Source organism: Boleophthalmus pectinirostris, unplaced genomic scaffold (genome assembly GCF_026225935.1).
Source record: "Boleophthalmus pectinirostris isolate CB_2022bp ecotype Guang Dong unplaced genomic scaffold, ASM2622593v1 HiC_scaffold_17, whole genome shotgun sequence".
NCBI classification, from domain to species: Eukaryota; Metazoa; Chordata; class Actinopteri; order Gobiiformes; family Gobiidae; genus Boleophthalmus; species Boleophthalmus pectinirostris.
In genome coordinates, this window is record NW_026571115.1 from 20,165,315 (window position 1) to 20,187,952 (window position 22,638).

The window sequence follows — 22,638 nt, forward strand, 5'->3', positions numbered from 1 at the left end:
TGTAGAATATCTTTATTATCAAATCCACGAAAGACTCCTTACTCGTGCTTTAAGAAAGGCCAAAATGGGAGAAATTAAATGGGCGTGTTTTTACTTACAACCAATCAAACGGGCGCAGCGGCCTCCCCGGGTCACCTGATATTATTTATTTATTTTATTATTATTATTATTTTTTTTTTTTTTAAGAAAAAACATTAATAAAGTAAATGATCACAACTAAAATTAAAACAATGTCAAGTTAAAAAAAAGTACAATGCGATGCATTGTATTTTTCTAGAAAAGAGGTAAGTCTATTTGTTTTAATCCCCAATGCTTGACGTGGTTTGTGCGCCATCTAGTGGAAATAATATAATTTCAGCGTAATTGTGTCAGAAATGTAGAACATATATATATATATATATATATATATAATAAGTAAATAAATTAAATTTGTGGAACAGTAGAATTTAAGCAGTGCATTTGCATTACATGAAGTTATCATGTGTAAAGTTGTGCCCAGAACTACATATAAAAACTTTGGAGAAATAAAAGCATTTTCAGCACCATGGACAGCGACCTAGTTTACAGAAAAATATTTATAATAATACCACACAATACACGGCTAGAAAAAAAAGTGACTGTTACATAGATTGCATCAGTTATAGCTACAGAAGCATGCACACACTCTTTTTATTGCACACTTTATTTATGTAGTAAACAGATCTTCACAGTAACAATGCAGTATAGCAGAACAGAAGAAAACACGGTGCAGCTTGGTTTTCAAATTATTTATAGATATTTACATAGAAAATAAAAACTGTTCAGTTTAATGATGAAGTCTTAGCTTTCTGTTGGTATAGATTAAAATCCTGTGAAGCGAACCCAGGAAACATTCAAGTCACATGTATCTTTCATTGCACTAGAACTGGGTCAGCCAGTACACAGGTGGGAATAAGGGGCAGAAAAAGAAGTCATAAAAAATAAAAATAATAAAAAATTGAAAAACTAAAAAGTAAGAATTGCACAGACACCATTTCAGCATTACATTTAAATCAACAGTTGTTTGTGTCCAGTATCTTAATATAAAAATAGTACCTGAAGTAAATTTTAAATTAAAAAATGAAACATAATTTTAGTGAATGAATTTTAGTGGCTTTTTAATAAATAGCTTAATATACAGTATTTGTATTTTGCATTGTATGAACTGTAAAATAGTACAAAAGCACAAATTAAGTGTGCTTTTTGAAATAATCATGAAAATTGTTACATCTTAAAGAAGACATTAGATTTAGGGGTTAGAAAGTGAGACATTTTGACACCAAAAATATGCCCTGTAAAACCAACCAGAAAATAGTAAACACACAGAGTAAGTTCATAAGGCTAAGTGAGGGTCCTGCTGAATACAGTCAACTGCACTTCTTACATGTGTTATGATATAATGTTATAATGACAATGACACCTTTAGATAAACTCATTGTTAAAGCTTATCGTCCATTAGCATGACCATGCACTCTCCGGTTCATTTTTGGATATGTCTTTTATATTCAACATTGAAACGCTTTATTTAAAACATGACAGAACACAGCAGTGGCTCCATTATGTGATAAACAACATTTGATAAAACAAAATACATTTGTATCTAACAAATACAAAACTTCAGTCAGAGCAGTCTTCGGCTAATGTTTCTAAAAACACTTAGAAGCAAGGTCCACCCAGGCAGGTCTTGGAATTCACTGAATTCAGCATGGCACAATCCCAAAAATCAAAGTACCACAGATCCGGTCCATTATCCGTGTGTGGTAGGTGGCTCACTACCTGTACCCTGGACTCCTGTGGGTGGCTGTGACCTCAGCCAAGTCCTCCTCCACCACATTGATGTACCCTTCTTTGTCTATGCAGCCTGCTAGGACCTGCAGGATCAGCCGGAGGCGACGGTCTAAGGCCTGTAGGTGCGGCTGGATCAGGATAGGGCTCAAACGGTCCTGGAGCAGAGACTCTTCCATCAGGGTGCTCAAGCGGTACTCCTCTTTGGCCAGCAGCTGAAGCCGGAGATATGTCGACTTTCGAACTCTGCAAAAGGCATGTTTATAGAGATTTAGACTATATTCGACAGGGTTCAAAATAAAAGGCGTTTAGTTTAATAAAAATAACTAAAAGTATCTAAATGTAAAACTGTATGGGCCTTCTACAAATATTTTTCAGCTAAACCAATACTGACCACCTACCTGCAGCACTGACTGAGAGGCACCAGAATAGACACCTCATCATGGGAATTTTCCAAACCTTAAAAAACACACACACCACAACATTAATTTAGACACATTTTCTATACTCTACTAACTTTTGAAACAGATCTTAGACTTACCCTCTCCCATTGTCAAGGTGAATGATGAAGGTGTCATTTCCGAACTTCTCAAAGGTTTCATAATGATGGCGGTCCATGTTACCTTTAAAAATGGCACTGGGTTTAAATCCACTTTCAAATGATCAACAACATATTTTAAACATTATCCCAACACATTTCTTACCCATCAAAAAGTCAAAAATGGTCATGTCCATAATGTCCAGAAGCCGTGTACCTCGATCATACGGAGGTGTCTGCTTGACCTCATCGCAATAATCAGGGTCCACCTCCCATCTGCACATTTAACAAGTATTAGGGAGGGTTAGCACAAAATGACTTCACTTCAAACAGATTTATAAATACGTACTCTGCCTTTTTGCGTTTGTGATATGAGCGTCTCCATGGGTTTCTCCAAGTCTTACGTTTGGCTAAGTTCAGGTCTGGCAGGAATGCAGCGAGTGAGCCCTCAATCTGATCTGGTTTACCGCACAGGGCGTGTTCAGTGGAGCAGTAGTAAGAGCATTCGCCATAGAAGCACACATTGTTCGCTAAAAAAACAAGAAATGAAAAAGTAGTTGTTTAATGCTGGTATTATTACACACAGTCTTTTAATGCAATGGTAAAAGACACATACAGACTGCATATTTATTGTATTTATTATATATGCATACAGATATACACGTAAACAAATTCCTAAGATAAATTTTATGCATTTCATGACAAGAGAGAGGTAAAATATTTCCTTCCAAATGCATGAGAAAAATATTATTATTACAAGTATTATCATATAACTATACAGACTTATTTGGTTCAAAAGGAAAGATTGTTTTTATTAAGGCAGTGACATCCCCGATCAGCTGTATGCTTTTACTGCCATCTTGTGGAAACAGACAAACACTGCACCTTTGCAAAGCTGTAGATACAAGTAGTTTGCAAAGCCCATTTTCTCCATGACCAAGATCACTTCAATACTTTGGCTTCAACAGTGATTCAGTAAGAGTGTCGATTTAACATTGAGTCCAACCACAATGTAAGTGAGTTTAAAGCCTCTCCTTCTCTCTCTCTCTCTCTCACTCTCCCTGTCGTCTCTTTGTCAGTCTCTGTCTATCTATATATCTTAGACTTAGACTTAGAGAAGATCCACAAGTGAATTTTTTTTGGATTGGACACAGATAATATAATATAATAACAAAGAGTATAATAATATATATATATATATATATATATATATATATATATATATATATATATATATATATATATATATATATATATATATATATATATATATATATATATATATATATATATATAGAATATATATAGATATATATATAGAATATATATAATATAGAATTTATTATTACCTATATATATATATATATATATATATATATATATATATATATATATATATATATATATATATAAATGGTAATAATACATTTTAAATCAATAGCAAAAAAGAGCAGGAGAAGGAGGTGTCAAACAAAACAACATAATTATATAAATGTAAATGTACAAGTCAAAATAAAATAGAAGGATAAGTAATAAAAAAAAAATCACAGCTTATACAAGAGGTCATAGAAAGACAGTGCAGCAATGATACGATTATTGACAGAACATAGGGTTATCTGTTACATGAGGACATACATTGTTGCACAGTTGTAGGGAGTATTATCTGTTACAAAAGGGTGAGTTGTGAAGGTGAGATATCTGTATATCTATCTCTCTGGTTCTCTCTATCTTCATCTCTCTCTGTCTCTCACTCCGTCTCTATCTCTCTCTCTCTGTACCACTCTCTCTGTGTCTCTTTCTCTGTCCTTCTTTCTCTTTCTCAGTGAGTCTCTCTCTTTCTCTCTGTCTCTCTCTCTGTCCTCACTGTCCCTCTCTCTCTGTGTCTCTGTGCCCCCCCCGTTTCTCTCTCTGTTCCCCTCTCGCTCTGTGTCTCTTTCTCTGTCTCTCTGTGTGTCTCTCTCTGTCCCTTTCTCTCTGTATGTCTCTGTCCCTCTCTCTCTTTCTCTCTCTGTCTCTTTTTCTGTCCCCCCACCTCTCTCTCTCTCTCTCTCTCTCTCTGTGTCTCTTTCTCTGCCTCCCCCCTTCTCTCTCTCTCTCAGTGTCTCTCTTTTTATCTCTCTTTCTGTCCCTCTCTCTCTGTGTCTCTGTGCCTCTGTGCCCCCCATTTCTCTCTCTGTTCCCCTCTCGATCTTCGTCTCTTTCTCTGTCTCTCTATCACTCTTTCTCTATCTCTCTGTGTGTCTCTTTCTCTGTCCCTCTCTCTCCCTCTCTCTCTCTGTCTCTCTCTCTGTCTCTGTGACCCCCCCCTTCTCTCTCTGTTCCCCTCTCGCTCTGCATCTCTTTCTCTATCTCTCTGTGTGTCTCTCTCTCTCTGTGTCTCTTTCTCTGTCTCTCTCTCTCTCTCTGTCCCCCTCTCTCTCTCTGCCTCTCCCTCTCTGTGTCTCTTCCTCTGTCTTTCTTTCTCTCCTCTCTGTTTGCTCTCTCTTTCTCTCTCTCTGTGTGTCTCTATCTCTGTCCTTTTCTCTCTCTTTGTCTCTGTCTTTCTCTCTCTATCCCTCTCTTTCTGTGTCTCTCTGTCTATCCCTCTCTCTGTGTCTCTTTCTCTGTCTCTGTCTCTGTCTCTCACTTTTTGTCAGTCTATCTCCTCCCGCTATCTCTCTCTCACCTGGAGAGATAAAGAACGTCCTCCACAGCTTCTTGTCACGTGTCACATCTCGGATCTCTCTGGTCATGTTGACGAGGCGGCCGGCCACTGGGGGCACTCTGCGGAAATCTAGAATTCTGAAACAGACAGGTGCGGACGACAACGGTGAGATATAAAGTCACGGAAAACACATCCACACACAAACGCTCGAACATCACAAGCATTAAGACTGAACGCTCTTTGCCACTGAAAGAGAGATCAGACCAGAGGCTTGACAGACCGCAGGCTTCCCAAGCACTTATGTAATGTGTTTTTGCGCAGTGATATCACATACTTCCTTGAGTGTCCAAAAAGTGCTTTATAAGTTTGATGTATTCTTTATTATGTACAACACTGTCTTTTATCCTATACAAAACTACTAGTACATCCCTTATATCCGCTTTTCCCCAAATGCCATGGCCTTACCCACCTTCCTGTTCGCTGTGTTTTGTCTGCCTCTGTTCTCATGCTCTTATGTCAGAACACTACACTTATTCACCCCCTGTTTAGCGTGTCCCCCTGTGTGTTTGCTGACCCCTTGCAGGCCGAAGCTAAGCCTCCTGGGAGCTGCGTGGACGTACACCAGACAGAGGCCGGACCAGAGAGAGAGACACTGGGAGAAACTTTAGCCTTAAGAGAGGGGCATTGAGAAACAGCAAAGTGCACCGTCATGCAGGGCCCACGGCGACAAAGGAGCACCTGTGTGAGTGTGCTGCAGAGGATACACTGAGCTGTGTATTGTGAGAGACTGATGCAAACACACAGCACCGGGGGGACAGATGGCACTGACGGAGGGAAAACTTTGAAGCAATTAAGAGTGACAAAGTACTGTGATATGGCAAGAGAAACTCACAATCATTTAAAAAGCCCATATTACGCTACTTTCTGATAAATGTTATAATGTTTTCTCATCACAAACATATCTGGATTTGCATTTTGTTTCATTCACACATATTTAATACACAAACCCTGCACATTTAGGCTGAGTCTTTCTCTCAAACGGAAAACACTCTGGATAATTTCAGAAAATAGCTGTTAACATGAAAACTACCACATCATGACATCACAAGGAGGAACAGGGCATTTTGATGTTTGGAGATATAAACAAAGTATTACTCAAAGTATTACTCAAATATGTGTGAATGAAACAAAACTTACCTCCGGTTTGTGATGAGGTAACTAAAAACTAAAACTACTTTTAAATAGTTTTATGATGGAAATGAACTTGCTTCTGGGTATAAAATAAAGCTGGTAGAAATATGATCATTACTTAAAGAATCTTTTGTTAACAGATAAAACCAGCAGCAGCTACCCATGATAATTTGGATAAATAAAAATTGATGAACTGGCTAAAACTCTCTGATAAACTTGAATGAAATTAAAGGATAATATTGGATTAATAAAGTCAGCACACAAAAAGCCCAGTGTGTGATGTCAGCCTATAACCGGAGCTTATTCAATATTTACATAGAATATAAGTTCGAAGGAATGATGGATATGCACCATATATTCTTAAAGGGCATACCTATCCAAATGAAAGGCTGCGATTTCTGCATTGTGTCTCTCAAAGTCAGAGAAGTAGAAAAAGTCTGGCGGTGTCTGCTGGTCACGGGTTTGCCTGAAAAACAAAAGAGACACACCATTAGTATGTACATTATATAAATTTATTCCCCTCACACACACAAACTGGACAGTGCCAAGAAGAAGGCAAGGAGGTCGGATTCTGAACACATGAGGAGTGTGTTTGGTCTGATAAGCATAAAAGTGTCACAGGCCTCTTGAAAGGTCCTATATTACTCAGAACTGACTCTAGAGAGCTTTAAGACATGTTAAAATGTTGTTACCTCATCAAAAACATACCTGGATATGAGTTTTATTTCATTCACATGTGTTTGAGTAACCCTTCATTACGTCTGTCTACATCTCTAAAGCTCAAAATGTTCTCTTCCTGTTCTCTTCCATCTTGTGATGTCATGAAATGGTAGTTTTCCAGATAACAGCTGCCTTCTACCTTTTTTCTATACAGACTGGCAATTCTAGGGCTAAAATCATCCAGTGATTCTAGTGAAGGTGTGTTGAGTTTAAAAACACAGTGGATAACTTCCTGTATTACCATTTGACATCATAAGGCGGAACAGAGTGTTCCCAGTTTTGAGAGAAGAAATCAAGAACCAAGAACCTAAATATAAACAAAACAAAATTCCAGGTATGTCGATCTGCTGATTAAAATAGTTTGCACTAAATATTAGAAAAAGGAAACATACAGACAATGCTACTAAAACTACAGTCTCTATACAGCTTAGCAACAAAAAAGTTGATTTCAAGTTTAGTCACACACATTAATGCTCCATTGCAAGTTAGAGCCAAACATTCCAACTTCAGCCACAAGAGGTCAGTAACACAGCACACAAAATAGATTTTGACAGGGGTAGCCACTGGAGTGGCTAGTACAAATGTTTCTTCTTCACACAAAACATGACCCAAGCATGCTTTCAAATCCATTATTCCCATGTAATTGTTTACTGAACATTGGGGTGACGTCCTACATTCTGTCCTCACTTGTTCTTTGCTTCTTTGAAAAAAAATGAAGCATCGACGGCCAAAATAACCAGTCCCCTTTCTTCGCTTTGATGTCACCAAAGCAGCATTTACCCATAAATCAATTCACCTCCATTGTGATCGCAGAGCCAGGAGAGGGGACTAATAGTGCTTTTATTTTCAAAGTGCACAGCAGCGAATAAAAGGCTGTTTACACAAAGAGCTCGTGGAAGAGAAGCTGGCACGGGGCTTTGAGGTGACCTTAAAGAGGGGATGTAGTGACGTAGTTTTTAATCATTATTTATACACTCTTATCAACTACTTGACTATTTTAGGTTTAGTTCAAATTTAGACCTGGAAGTATGTCCTATTACACATCCGTTAGTGGTACATGAAAAGTTCAATTCTGCAAGTTTTTTACATTTAACTAACCATTACTGTTTGTGAGTATTATGTGTAATGAATACCTAAATGGGGCTACGTTTATATGATGAAGGTCTGAACAGAAGATGCAAAAGTGGTGTTTTCACTTTTAATGCCAAGTTTAGACAAGCGTTTTCGGGAGGAAATCTGAATGCATGCGGTGACTCAAAAAGTGTGTGGAATTTGATCGGGTATGCATGCCGGGCAGCTAGGTGGTGATGTATGTGATATAAACACGTACGTGACGTGAGCAGATCTGACCAGAGTTTTGCATCTTGGGCAGTGTACACGGAAACGCTACGGCAGAGTGTATTCAACTTTTCCACTCTGGAGGGTGGTTTCAGATTTTTAAGCCCCAAAAACGCTGTCACCATCTAAACAAAAGGCTCTTTCGATAAAACATTTTGTCATTTTTACCCGCAAGCGTTCTCGTGTAAACAGGCCCTTAATAATATGGTTTACAAAGGCCATCATATACTTATACATCTAATACTGAAGATTGACGATGCATCTACAAATGTTGGGTTACTCAAAATGTCAACTTTCAATATTCAGATAGGCGTGATTGACAGGTAAATTAGCTAATCAGGGACATGCATGGTCTGCCCGTATCAAAACAAATATGGCTCCTTTCTAAGAAAAAAAGATATGAAAAAATCTCACAAGGGACTGAAAAACATAGCTGATTTCTGTGTTTTGTTTCATGCATTCACACACAAAACCTGTATATTCTGTTTCACCTTGTAAGTACGCCAATGTGCTTTTTAATTTCAGCCCTGAAACTGCCCATCTCTACTGAGAAAAAGATAAAAAGGTAGGTGGAGCAGGGCATTTGGAGCTTTGGAGATGGGCACAGACTAATAAAAAAAAAAAGATTACTCAAACATTTGTGAATGAAAAATGAAAAAAAGACAACTCATTTGTGCATAATATAAAGCCTTTAATCTATAGACGTGCTACACACTACCCTTGCAGACCCACACCACACAAAGCTGCAATCTTAAAAGTTTAGATGTTAGATTGAAGCAGAGTTTGTGAAGAGGCTAAAAGTCTGAAAGCGGGCTGACTCCTTGTTGTTTATATCACAGTGATGATACACGGTGGTGACAGAGAGAGCGCAGAAACAGCAGAGCTACTTCTGTGTCAGTGTCTGCGCTGAAATGACGAGAGGAGATAAGGTTCGACTGGGGAGAGCCAACGATTTCAACTCTGATTAAAAAGATCTACCCAGGGACCAAGGGAACAGAGCTACACACACAGAATGGGAAAAAGAAACAGTCGTGCAGTGAAATTGTAATCACATTTCAAATAGAGGCTGGCAGCCATTTTGGTCTGGGCACACTAGGTGATTTTTCCCTAACTTATCTCAAATATTCAATTAATCCATAGCCAAGCAACTTTTTTCAAGCCACCCACACAAATGATGTACCAGTAATTACTTTTTTCATTAATAAAAAGTCTTTGTTGATGAGATGTGAGTTGCCATTTGAGTTGTATTACTGTCATCTGGTGTGACACACAAAAGTCCAAGTGTACTCACTTTTACCCCCCTTTGTAAATTGTAATAGCAACTTTAAATTAGAGATCTACCAATTCAGTTTTTTCAGTTTCAATAACCAATATACCCAATCAATACTTTGACAATACCTGACACCAACGGAGCATTTCTTTCTTCAAAACATTAACAATTTCTTCCAAATCCAATTAAAGTGTTTCGTCTATGTAACAGCTACAGCCCCGAACAGCTTAGTTTGAATAAAAGCTCAAACATTGTGATATATTCTGCGACAACAAAAGCAAGTAATTACATAAATTGTTTGATACATTTATACATCAGCTGAACAAATACAGTTGGTACAGTTATTTTTTTGGATCTGATACTCAAACCACTGTACTGCTACGTTCCTACATTAAACACAACTTGAATGTTTTTGTTTGTGGAAAGGTCCGGGCATTAGTCTGAGTTAGTCGAGATACTTCACAGGCTTCTCAGAGTGACAGACACATGAGAGGGAGAGAGGAGAAAGGATCAGGAAATAAAATACTCATGGATTGTCACCAGAAATGCACCCAAATGTATCAGAGACAGAGATTACGACAAACTATTATTTACACAAGAAAGACTATTAACTAACTATTAACTATTCAAAGTCTATTTTTCCTGAATTTATTTTTGCCAGTACAGCATTAGTTGTAACAGCAAAATTAAACTTTCTAAAAAGCAATTTATTCACTTAGACCACTTTGTTATGATAAACTGCACTTGTTCTTTTCACATTGTTACACTCTGGGTTGAGAGCACATGCACTGAAGGTAACAGAGTATTTGAGCTCCCAGGCTTCTCGTCTTCTTTACTTCTTCCAGCATCACTATTGGAGAGGGATCTAAAACTCAGCTATGGCCCGGAGGAAACTGTGTCTAGATTGAATTTCAAATCGATGTTACACAAGTTGTCTTCAGCCTCAGCTATTTCCAACACAGAGCCAGTGCCAAGAGGGAGAGACTCGCTATCAGCTGTGGGTGGGAAAGGAGTTATAAAAATGCTGCAGTTCTAACATAGCTGCGACTTGTAAAAGGAGTTTGGAAGTTACTACATGTTAAATTGAGTAATAAGTGAGCTAGTTTGGGATTTATATATGGCAACATTGGATGCCACCTTAGGATTTTTCAAGGACTGAAGTGTAAATGTGTATGCTGTTTGTTATCCACAGGAAGATACAAAACAAATCAAATGTTTTCAGAATTGATCAGGACTAAAGCACTCAGTTACAAGACAGTTCAATAAAAAAAAGTAATTTCCCCATAGACTGTAGAAGTGGTCTAAGGGAGTGTCAAACGAAACTCAGGAGGTTAGCAGTTCAGGGGTGAAATAGGATCCAAGCTCCACATTAGGAAAAAATGGCAAAATAAAAACACCAGGATCATGTAGAGCGGGTTAATACGAACATTTTAAGACCGAAATGATGAGGCTCACGGCTGCACTTACAGAGAGAGGGAGTTGATGGAGCCTAAATGAGCACAAAAGCACTTGTATATTATCATTCTGTACCTTTACCACTACACTGCATGTTCCTTTTAATGTCAACTATCAGCTATTTTTTCCAACATGTATTTATTTATTATTTATTTTTATGTCAGACTTTATACTTGATAATTTGCATATCTCCAAAACAGCAATAGTGACAGCAATTTGGACATACTTCACACCTCTAGCAGCATGCACACTGTTCTAGCCAACTATTGCAATTAGTTTTTCCCACTCCCATTACCCATAGTTCAGCAGGCGTTTTTGCTTTATGGCTTGTCTTGTCTTTGAGGAGGCCATATGTCCGTGGGCTGGGGCACTATCTGAGAGCACCAGAGCTCAGTGCTGCCCCTGGAGCCAGAGGACACAGACCTCACAAGTATAGACAGCACATGAGTGATCTGAAATGCTTCGTCTGAGAGAAGAAGGGAAAATGGGGTCCCACGAAGAAATATGGACAGATGGCACAATTGCGATTAGATGTGCAATAATTGTTTAAAAAATGGGATTCTGATTAAAATGCTCATTGTAAACCACTCCAGGAGTTTGAGCAAAGGCTGAAACTTGAACTGCTAAACTAATACAAGAATCGCACGTATTTCAGAACATGTTTGTAGTGGTCAAAACTGACTACAGGTACAAGGTTTTTTTTTTTTCAAAATAATTAATGCCTTTGTGATTTAATCATGGTCACAACTCAATTTGATTTGATTGCAATATTATATATCCAGTGCAAAGCCCCATAATGGCCACGGTTACAGCCTCAGTGTTACAGATAAGGCTATGACTTAAACATATATTTATCCATAATTTCAGAATAAATGACATTGGTGGAGGTGGAGGTGAAGAGGTCAGGCCAAAGTGCTACGATGAAAATTTTAGTTTAATTGTCAAAATGCTCTGCTTTAGTTAATATCTCTCTGGGCCCATCCACAAAAATAAAACACATCTTTTGTCACACAACTGAGCAAATAATAATAAAAAAAAAGCTAAATATGGCTATAGTTTTGTTCATGTGGGCAAAACATGATGAAACCTGGTCGTAAACCTCCAATGTGACCAAATGAGACTTTTCTTCAGTAATAATCCCTCCTGCTCATGGCTTTAGCTTGTTTGGTACATTTATTCTGTTAGTCAAAGGTATTTTGTTGTCACCTATAAGCTTTTAAAGGCACACAGCTTGTGCATTAAGTGGATTAAGTTGTCAAAGTCTTAATTGCATTTTTTCGTATAAAAGGCGTGTGATAGGCTTAAAGTAAACACAAATGCTGTATGTGAAAATCCTATAAAAAGAGGCTTTTCATGGCAAACTATCAACACTGAAACACATGTCTAACAGTGGCTCTCAAACTTTAGTAACACCAAGTTTTTCTTTCCAAGCACAGTCAGAGTAACTCCAAATCTAAAAAAGAAAAACAAAACCATTCCAGCGACTAATGGTCAAGATAAATACAACATTTGTGTTCATGCAATTCACAGGTTTTACAAATTGAAGAACTGGAATCATAAATCATCCAAAAAAATATTCCTGGAAGAAAAAAACACCTGTCATTGAAATGTATTTGAGATTTGACAGCTCAACTGCACGCAGACAATCCAGCGTGAAAGATTCTGTGAGAATGTCAAATGTTTTGGAGCGTTGGTTTCCTGTTTCACACAGCTCTGCTCAACTTATAAGCTCATGACTAAGAGAAGAAATATATGCAAAAAAAAAAAAAAAAAGAGAAGGCAATAAAAGAAAGGTAAGATAACTTCTCTAAAAATAATGTACAAGATGGTCTTGCAGTTAACAAAATTATGATACTTTTACGAATATGTAAGTCTCCTCTGACTGTGAATGAGGACAGCTCTCCACAAGTCTGTTTCATCACACTATGTCTGAACAACAAGATTTGTTTTATGTGCATGTGTGTGTGTGTGTGTGTGTGTGTGTGTGTGCGCGCTCGTGTGTGTCTAGAAGAATGTACGCTGTAAAATAAATCATACAATAGGAGTAGTCTAAGTAAGAAAAAGAGATGCATGGTTTCTAGGGCATTGAAAGAAAGTGAAGTTTTGGGGTTAGAATATTAATGGATTTTATCAGCACAGAAGTTGTCCGACGGGGATTGGAAAGGTATGTGGACTGCATTGTTTAAAAGTAGGACTGAAAAACTAAAGCTAAAATGTTACTTTAAAGCCTGGTTAAAAGAGCAACATTTTGTCTCCACAGAAAGATTTTTATAAACACTTTTGTCAGTGTATTACTTTTCCTTTATTCATTATTCACATTTAGTATTTCTGTGGCCTACTGTTTAAATGATATGTTTTTGATTGAAATGTCTTATATAATGCTATTTTCTGATCTATGTTATAATGTTTCCTCATCACAAACATACCTGGAGAGTTGTGTTTTGTTTCATTCACTCATATTTACACTTAAAGTTCTTCTCTCAGTCTCTCAATATAGGAAGCGCTCCATTGTGTTTTTAAACTCCATACACCTTCACTAGAATCATTTTTACTGAACTAAAGGTAAAAGGAGCTGTTAACTTACCTTCCTCTACATGATATGACAAGGTGGAGTATTTTGAGCTTTGGAGATGCAGACAGACTAATAAAGGATTACTCAAACGTGTGAATGAAATAAAACACAACTCCAGGTATGTTTTTGACAAAGTAACAACATTCTAACGTAGCTTAAAGCTCACAAGAGTCACATCTGTGTAATATAGGACCTTTAAAAATATAAAGAAATATAATGTCAAGTTATCTTGGCTGTATACCCCAAGTTATCTTAAAGACATCTTCATGCATGCCCCACAAAATTATTCTGCATTTTATTATCACTAAACGCTTGCTAAACAACACAAATTGTGCCAAATCCTAGATGCACGACTTTTGGCCAAATCTCCCAACACGATCTGAGAAGTCTGGGCCAGCACACTGAGAGATGGGCCTGATCTTTGCCCACAACCGCTTAATTGGATTGGGGAGGATGCATTTTGGACTCTCCTTATCACGAGTCCGTCTGGAGCTGAATATCTCCGTGTGTCGTAGCCTAAATAATCCCATTAGCTCGACCTGGAGATAAGAAAATGCCACACACACAAACACAGGCTCGCTTTCCTCATGAACAAATGAAAGAGTCTAAAGTTATGTCAAAACTACAAACTGAAGTTGCCGAAAGAAATACTAAAATTTCTAAACAAATGCTTTATAATACAGTGTGTGTGTGTCTTTCAGAGTAAGAATGGTAGAACTTTTGGATTATTTTACCCATTTAAATCTTTGACTGTATTTTATTATATACTTTGGGATGTTTGCTCATAGTAAACATTTTCTTTTTATGGTTGATTTAAATAAATAATCTACCTGAATGCATGCACCAAAAACACATATAAGTTCTGATACAGTTTTGTTTGTTGTCTAAGTTTTGTTCTGATACAGTTGCTCTTTCATTTGGAGTTTTTTTTTAAACATGGCCTCAATACACTGACATAAATTAAAAGGTACACTATGTTATTTTTCCATCACCAGCTTGTTTCTATGGATACATCATTGCTTTGCCTGGGATGTTCCACAGTATGACATTTAACAGTTCTACCTTATATTTATTCAATTACAGATGGGTATATAGCTCAAAAATACCTAGAAAAACATGCATTTTGACTGTAAGAAAGGTTGGCTCCCCACAGATCTGACCTGCAATTTGGTCTGGTTTGGCCTCTGTGAAGAGAGAAAGGTTTAATGCCATACTGTGAAACATTCCAGGCATTCTAAAGGAACAACATCTCCATGGAGAAAAGGATTTGACGGACCCTCCACCAGAAAACTTACACAATGTACCTAACCGACCATATCAGTTTTTGCTTATTGTAATCTTGTGTCCTACCCATCTTGGTACATTTGCTTATTCCAAAACTTTAGAAAATAATGACCATCTCTAACACTGAGCTACAGTATCTTTGCTATATGTCAGGACATAATTAGATCCCCATATGCTTCTTCTCTGGAACACCTCATCAAAATACATACTATTCTTGATATGCACATCAATTTAAAAGACAAATTTGTTGAAAGCAATTGACTGTGATTAAATTTCACACGATGAAATCAAGAGCAATTTGAGTGGCTTCATTGATTCTGGACCATTTTGATTTGTGTGGTCGTCAGGACATTTTAAGCATCTATATCACAATCAACACTGCCCTCAGCGGCAACAACATGTACAACAACAACAAGACAAAATTAGCTTTGTACAGGCATTGTTAGTGTTTGTAAAAAGTGCATTAAGGTCACCACAACCCAGAGTATTCCAAACTTGGCAGAGCTCTCAGCGTGTCCACTTTAATACGATACACAGTGAACAGCTCAATTTGGCATTTCACAATTTTACAACTACCTCTTTTGTCTCTTAAAATAGTGAATAAAACTTCACTGAGTAAAATTCCAAAGGGCTTTTTTCCAGAAAGCCACTTAGAGTCCAAATTCAGGTTCTTTGTGTGTTGTTTCTCCATTTAAACCTGTCACCGGCCTTGTTGTGTTCGGCGGTTAGTGGTTAGATGCCATTTTCCAAATAGAAGCATCTATCAGTGGTTAAGTGGTGGCGTTGTGGTGTGAGGGGGTGACAGCACAGAACGAGGAAGTGGTTGGACCACAGTAAAAACAGTCTAAAGGTTTGTGTTTGTGTAAGATGGTTCACTGAGGATAGAGCCGTGTGGGTATGCCGGGGATTCTCAAACTGGGGTCCCTGGGTGCTTCTGAGTCTTATGGGTATAGGGCTGTAGATTGATCAAATCTTAATTGAAATTTTGTCATTATTCGGGACCTAAGAGTTCATTTGATTAATTGTTTTGTTTTATAGTAGCAATATCTAACACACATAGGGAACCACATTCACCATGATTCTTTTCACATGCAGACAACATGAAGAAATATGTCATTGACTTGAATTCTTGGGATTATGACAGTAATAAGTTGCACCAAAATGTTGTCAAGGTATTTTGAAAGCAAAACGTATCCTATTTAAAATTAACCTCTCCAAAATATCGTTGTAAATATAATACCATGAGATGCATAACGAGATAATTGGATATCATTACATCCCCAGTCGTTACAAAAAAATCTGTGATATGCTTGTTTTTTTGTTTTTTTTTATAGATATGGGAGAAGTCCAAAGCCAGTTCTCTGTCAGTGAAATTATGTGGAGTTCAAAGTTCACACAATTTGACCACTTTCTGTGTTAAATGGCTTATTGATTAAAAGTCTGTATTGTGTATGTGTATCTATGAATATTTAGCTTTGTATTTTATTCAGTGCTTTTTTCCCCACATGCTACAAACCACAGTATATATGTGCATATTTTTTTTCTTCCCATAAAATTTATATCAAAGTCAGAGTACATGAAAAAGTAGTCTATAGTAGTCTGATTTAGTCCTGCTTTATGTGTTAGATTCTTTGTACTGTGTAAGTGAGTTCTAGTCCAGCTTTGTCTTTTGTTAAATTAAATGGCATGTGAGACAAAGATCTTATGTTGTTAAAATCTGATCTACACACACAAAAAGTAATTTGACATGTAATATGACTTATAGATTTCTCAGAGCCCCATGGTGCAAACAGTGCTTTCTGAGCCTCTGTCCATACATCATGTTATGACAGGAGCATTTTCGAACATGACCTTTAATGCCACCACACAGCGGTCCACATGCATCACCCGCTAATGATGATGTGTGTTTGTGGCTGCGAAGCCAGAGCTGCAAACGCCACACTAAAATATCAGTGAATCCAAGAACAGAATGACATGGCACAGCAGCTGAGGGGTAAGCACTCCTTCCTCACAGCAACAAGGTCAAATCAAACTAAAACATTTCATATAGGCTCAGTAAAAGCAAAATGTTTAGAGCAGAGATGGAAAGAATACATTTTTAATGTTATAAATGGCAATTGTCAAAAGTGTTGTATATGTCCCAAAAATTAGGATAAATATGTGCAGCTTTATCTGTTTATAAAAAGACAAATCAAACAAATCATAATGTCATAATGCTGAATCCTATGACTGGTTAATCCTCGAGCTGATACTCGTGACCGTCTCTCAAGATCTGGAGAAGGGTCACTAAGCGCTGCACTGGAGTTGACCACTGCCCCTGACAGGATGCCTCAGAATTATCTAATGGTCAAAAGCACTTAAAATGGCACCTATAAACCGGAATCTGACAGCTTTAAGCAGCCAAAATCCTCCCTCCAGACATTTGTAGTTTAAAATTCTTCATTTTGTATTTATTTTATTTCTTGCTCTATGTATTTAAACGACAATAAAGCAGGTATACTGCTTTGGCCTGGCTGTCTGTTGCCGGATGAATGGCTGCTCTCACTGTAATCTATTTGATATAGGCACCACTGACCAGGTGATGTTGCACTATTGCCTTGACTGCATGGCTAGTTTTAAATTGACTTTTTTGTGTCTCCATTATCTAGCTGTCTGAATCTCAACCGCTCAGAGCCATTAGAAAGGACATTGAGCCAAGGGGGAGCCCCAGGCAAACCCCCGGATCATATTCCGACCTGAACAGTCCCCTGATATCAGACCTGGGCACTCGGGCTCCTCCCACTTCCTGGTTGGACAAAAACAGGTGCTATAGAGAGGCCTGCTTTGGTTTAATTGCTGTACAATGGCTGTATTCTCCTCGACCTCCTTCTCCCTATGGGCTGTCCCAGGACCTGAGGGGGGTGGGGGCAGCATCTACAGGATGATTGCCACCTAGGTCAGGAGTGGGGAACCTGGCCTAAACAAGCACAGGTTCTATCACCTATAACCTACAGAGGATGTATTAACCTTTACATGTGATTACAAAAGGCCTGAGTTGGTTACAAAAGCAGCCTTTCTTCCACTCTGTCCCGGAACTGTTGGTTGTCTGGGCAGATATTCAGGTGAGTGATCCACCTGGGAAAGGTCTTGTTCTAATGAGTGAGCAGAGCTTTACACAGGCCTGTGAAGAGGGACTATATAATGCTATGTGTGTGGTCCCGTATAAACTCAAAGACGATCGTTTACTGTAGGTAGGTGGAGTAATGTGACAGTTACAAGCATGCTGTTGCATAACTGTCCAAAACAAATACAGAAGCTAAAGCAAAATCATGCTTCTCGCCATAGAGTGCAAATAAAGAAAAATCGTTTTAAAAGTATTCTGTCAGAACGCCTAAACATATTTTTAAAATGAATGTAGCCACTAAAAACCCACTATATAATACCACACACTATAGTATACTGTAGGGGTGTAATGATATCCACATCTCAAGATACGATATCGTCACAGTATGAACCTCACAGGACGATATTTATTGCGATATCATGGGAAAGCTCACGATTTGGAAGAAAGGCTCAAGATTAGGAATGTAAAAATATCCAAATCTCTATATTTTCACGATATCCATCTCACGGTACGATATTTATTGAGATATTTTGTGGAGGCTAGCAAAACTGTGAATATGCTACTTTTTCCTCTTAAAATGCCTTGACAAGACTTAATCCAAAGAACTAAGACTTAAAAGTGTTTAGAACTGTTATTTCTTCAAGTAGTCTAAAATGAAACGAAGCAAAGGATCATTGCTGCACCATAACTTTTAATTTAAGCAGAGACTTGTAATTTGATACACTGTGATATATCACGATATTTTGGTTATTGTTGCATCCCTGTTATACTGCTTTAATACTATATTCCTCGACTTTCCTATCACTGGGCTAAGCAAAAAAATATGAATCTTGATATAGGTAAATTATATCTTTTGTCTTATTTTATTTAAAAAATTCAATATTAATTCCCAGAACATAAATTAGAGATACTTTTAATACAGTGACATTTAACACAAAAAAGAACAACAGCTGAACTCTGCTTCAAACCACACACTTTTACTGACAAATGATTGGCTGTAGACCTCTCTGTTAAAAAGCCCCAAGCTGATCATTGGAAATTTGAAATGACTGGATCTCAGTTGCAATTAAAATTTGATTAATTGCACAGCCTTACCCTTTAATTATCTAACACTGAATACTCTGGGGTTTAATTGCACCCTTTTTAGATTAAAGGACATTGTTGTAATCAAGTACTTCATTTTCTCAAACACATTAACTGCGTGGAGTATGTCTCTCAATTAACTGTACCAACTCGTGTGTTTTTCTCCTGCATTCTTCTCCTTCAAATCTTATGGAATGCACTGCCAATGTTCCTAAAAATTCACCTCCTGGAGCTAGATGAATTTTCGGCTTTCCAGTTGAGTGCTCTGGCTGCATTCCTTAGTGGGGAGCGTAGGAATTCCCCTGTCAAGTATTTTAGACTATAATGATAGCATAGGGCTGGCTCAATGGCACAACCACGGTAATACAGTGACAAATACAGACGGGAACCACAGCCAACATGCACCACTGCAACTGCCGCCCACAGACACAGAGAAAACAGCTCCTCTACCAGACCCAATCAAAACATGTTACATAAGATTTCACTTTTTGATTTGGGAAGATTTGTCGATACGTGACCCCAACAGCAATTTACCATGGTTTCAAATGTAATCTTGTTTTGATAGGTGCGGATTATGGTTTCGTTTTTTTAACAGAAAAGCAAGGAGAATGAAACCGAAGCAAAAGGTCCAGTACAGTGGTGGAAGGTAACAAAGTAAAAGTAGTAAAGTACTGTACTCAAGTATACATTTAAGCATCTGTACTTCACTTCAGTACATTTTGAAGTGGATCATTTTTACTTTTACTTCACCACATCTGAGAGCAGGTATCTGCACTTTGTACTCCACTACATTTTTTAACTGGACTGAGAAGTAAAAGTAGGCAGAAGGCAGAAGCGTTGTTCATAATTAAAAAAAAAAGAAAAGAAAAATCCCAGCTAGGAAAAAATGATTCAATGATGATTCATTTGTTTCTGCTGAACAAAATTCAACACACATCTGTATCAAAATCACTACATTTGAAGCTTTATTGGATCTCAAAATCTGTGCAAAATACTTTTACTTTTTACTCTTTAAGTAAACTTTTTAACTGGTATTTTAATATTTTAATACATCTGACACTTGTACTTTTACTTGAGTATTTCTTTGCTGTGATATCTTTACTTTTACTTAAGTTACAAAATTGAATACTTCTTCCACCATTGGTCCAGTATGATGTATTAAAAATGTTTGATGCCGATACAGACTGAAAAGCTTTGAGAGGGAAGCACAAAAGCAAGTGACAAGATATAAAAGAAGCAGTAAACCAAGGAATTACCCCAATAAAACATAGGCTGGGTTCATCACGCTGTTCTGGACTCCTGATAGTTTAAAACTGAGCTGGAGGACAGGTCAAAATTATATGGTTTAATTTGTCATTTAACGTCTGATAGCAGATTTGTTCACCTGGTTTATATAATATCTTTGTAATTACTGTTCCTATCCACATGGAACAAAAACTGGCACGGACTGCACTGTCTTTAATAAAAATAGCTTCAGAAAGTTTTAACATTTTAAACCATATAATACAGAACTGTTGTCAGCTGAAAGGATTTCCAGCCAAAAGATGAATATGGCAGGTTTGTAAAGTCAATCTCTAACAAATAATGAAAAGGTTCAACATTTGTGGATCTCCCATAGAGCTATACAGGCCCCTGCTCTCCATCTGAAATTGTGACAAACTCAAACTCAAACTTTGGAAGACGACCGCAACCTGTTTGGTGTCTAAAATAAATAAATGTCTAAAAATGTGTGTGTTTTTGGTAGCACTATCTGAACTAGAGTAGAGTAAAAAAGGAAGCTGTCAGAAAAGTTATTTAAGATTTGCTCTGACACAGACATGTGCACTAAAGGCCTAATGCTGAGCTGCAATCCCTTGTGACAAGGTAAGTTTAAAAAAATGAAAAGGAAGACATTACAAATATCCACCTTTTACTCTAGCCTCAAATGCAGAACGATAACAAATTACTGAAACGTGCTTGAATCAACAGAAAAAAAAAAAAAACTTGACACACGCTTGTTGTGAGGGAACACCAGCATGGTTAAAATCTTTAAAAAGCTGTATGCCACATTGTGATGTCATGAATTGGTAGTTTTCAAGTTACCTTTTATCTTTCTGTTCAGTAGGGATTGGCATTTCTAAGGCTGAAATCAACTAAATCATCTAGTGAAGGTGTATGGAGTTTAAAAACACAGTGGATTTTTTCCTATATTACCACATGACATCACAAGGTGGATCTTTGTGATGAGGAAAGAACATTATAACACTGATCAAAGAAAATAGCAAAATACAGGCTCTTTAACATTGCTAATCGACTCATATTAATGCTCATAATAACATGTGTGAGAGGAGTCTATTGCTTTCAAAAATAGTCAGGAAAAAAATGATTCATTTCACATCTGATCGTCTCACTAGAGCCAGCAACACATCCAGACTGTCCATCTCTGCCGCATCTTAAACATTACATAAGACGCTTTTGCCCTTGCTGTAAAACCATTAGAGCTCTGTTAAATAATGAACACTGCATAAAGCGGTGTGATATTGAGTGTGAGATATCAGTCATCACCGCCATAGTAACACCAGCAGTCAGAGAGTCTCACCCAGCTGCTGTGTGCCCCGGCGGTGGATTTGACACAGTGCACGGGGCATGGAGGAGATGGAGGGGTGAACCCCATGACCTGCTCGCAGCACCAGAACTCCAGTGTGCGCGTGAGACTGCAGCTGTGAGAACATCTGTCTGTCTGTAACTGTACATACCATATCTACTTTGCACCCGCTGACGGATGAGCTATGGCAGCGGTGGTGAGGGAGCTGGCAAACCAAAGCTGTCACTGTGTTTGTATGTAGTAAGAAGGTGCTAAAGAAATATATTTATTCCAAGTGAAAGGATTCAGAAGTGTACTATTTTAAAATATATCTACATGTACATATGTATATATTTTACCAGTGTTGGGAGTATCACGTTATAAAAATAACACATTACTGTAATGCATTACTTTTTGCTGTACCACAGTAATGTAAGGCATTACAGGGAAAAAAAAATTGTCATAATTTACTCAGTACAAATGTCAGTAATGCACGTTACAATGCATTTTTATGAAGTGGTGGGTTTTTCCATTTTTCTTCTGGTTCAGTCCTGGTTCAGTCCTCAGTTCAGTCCTGGTTTAAACGTGGTTTAGTACTGGTTTAGTCCTGCTTCAGTCCTGGTTTAGTCCTGGTTCAGTCCATACACGGTGCAAAAGTTCGGCATCTTCGCTCGACAGTTATTTTGGTGTGAGTAACTTAAAAGTAATGCAATAGTCGTGTAATGCCTTACATTTTAATTGCAGTAATATTGTAGTGTAATGAATTACTTTGAAATGACAGTAACAAATAATAAATAATGCATTACAGTTTTGAAGTAACTTGCCAAACAATGTATTTTACATGGCATTAAACTTAAAGGTACAAGCGTCCGCCACTTATTTGACTCATGAAGAATGTTCCACAGTATGGCATTCTTACAAGTCATCTATCTCTTGCATCGCCTCTATTCCAAGTGTTTTTATTATTTCAGAAATAATCTTAAAAACATGCGTCTGTATTGTGAGTGGCCTCCCTCTCCACAGATCTAATCTGTAACTTGGCCTGGTGGTGTCACATATTGTTCTTTATGGAGA

The 22,638-nt window shown here is 37.6% G+C and overlaps 1 protein-coding gene across 1 annotated transcript in view; it reads right to left on the bottom strand.

The window, feature by feature from the left end:
- Positions 1 to 664: 664 nt before the first annotated feature.
- The window catches only part of fam20ca (FAM20C golgi associated secretory pathway kinase a), a 30,824-nt gene continuing 8,850 nt past the window's right edge, over positions 665 to 22,638 (bottom strand). Inside the window, 8 exon segments of the mRNA XM_055152357.1 lie at positions 665 to 2,049; positions 2,205 to 2,252; positions 2,254 to 2,262; positions 2,345 to 2,426; positions 2,508 to 2,617; positions 2,691 to 2,871; positions 5,007 to 5,122; positions 6,550 to 6,642. Of these exon segments, the coding sequence (XP_055008332.1) occupies positions 1,791 to 2,049; positions 2,205 to 2,252; positions 2,254 to 2,262; positions 2,345 to 2,426; positions 2,508 to 2,617; positions 2,691 to 2,871; positions 5,007 to 5,122; positions 6,550 to 6,642 (898 nt within the window). The 3' untranslated portion in view covers positions 665 to 1,790.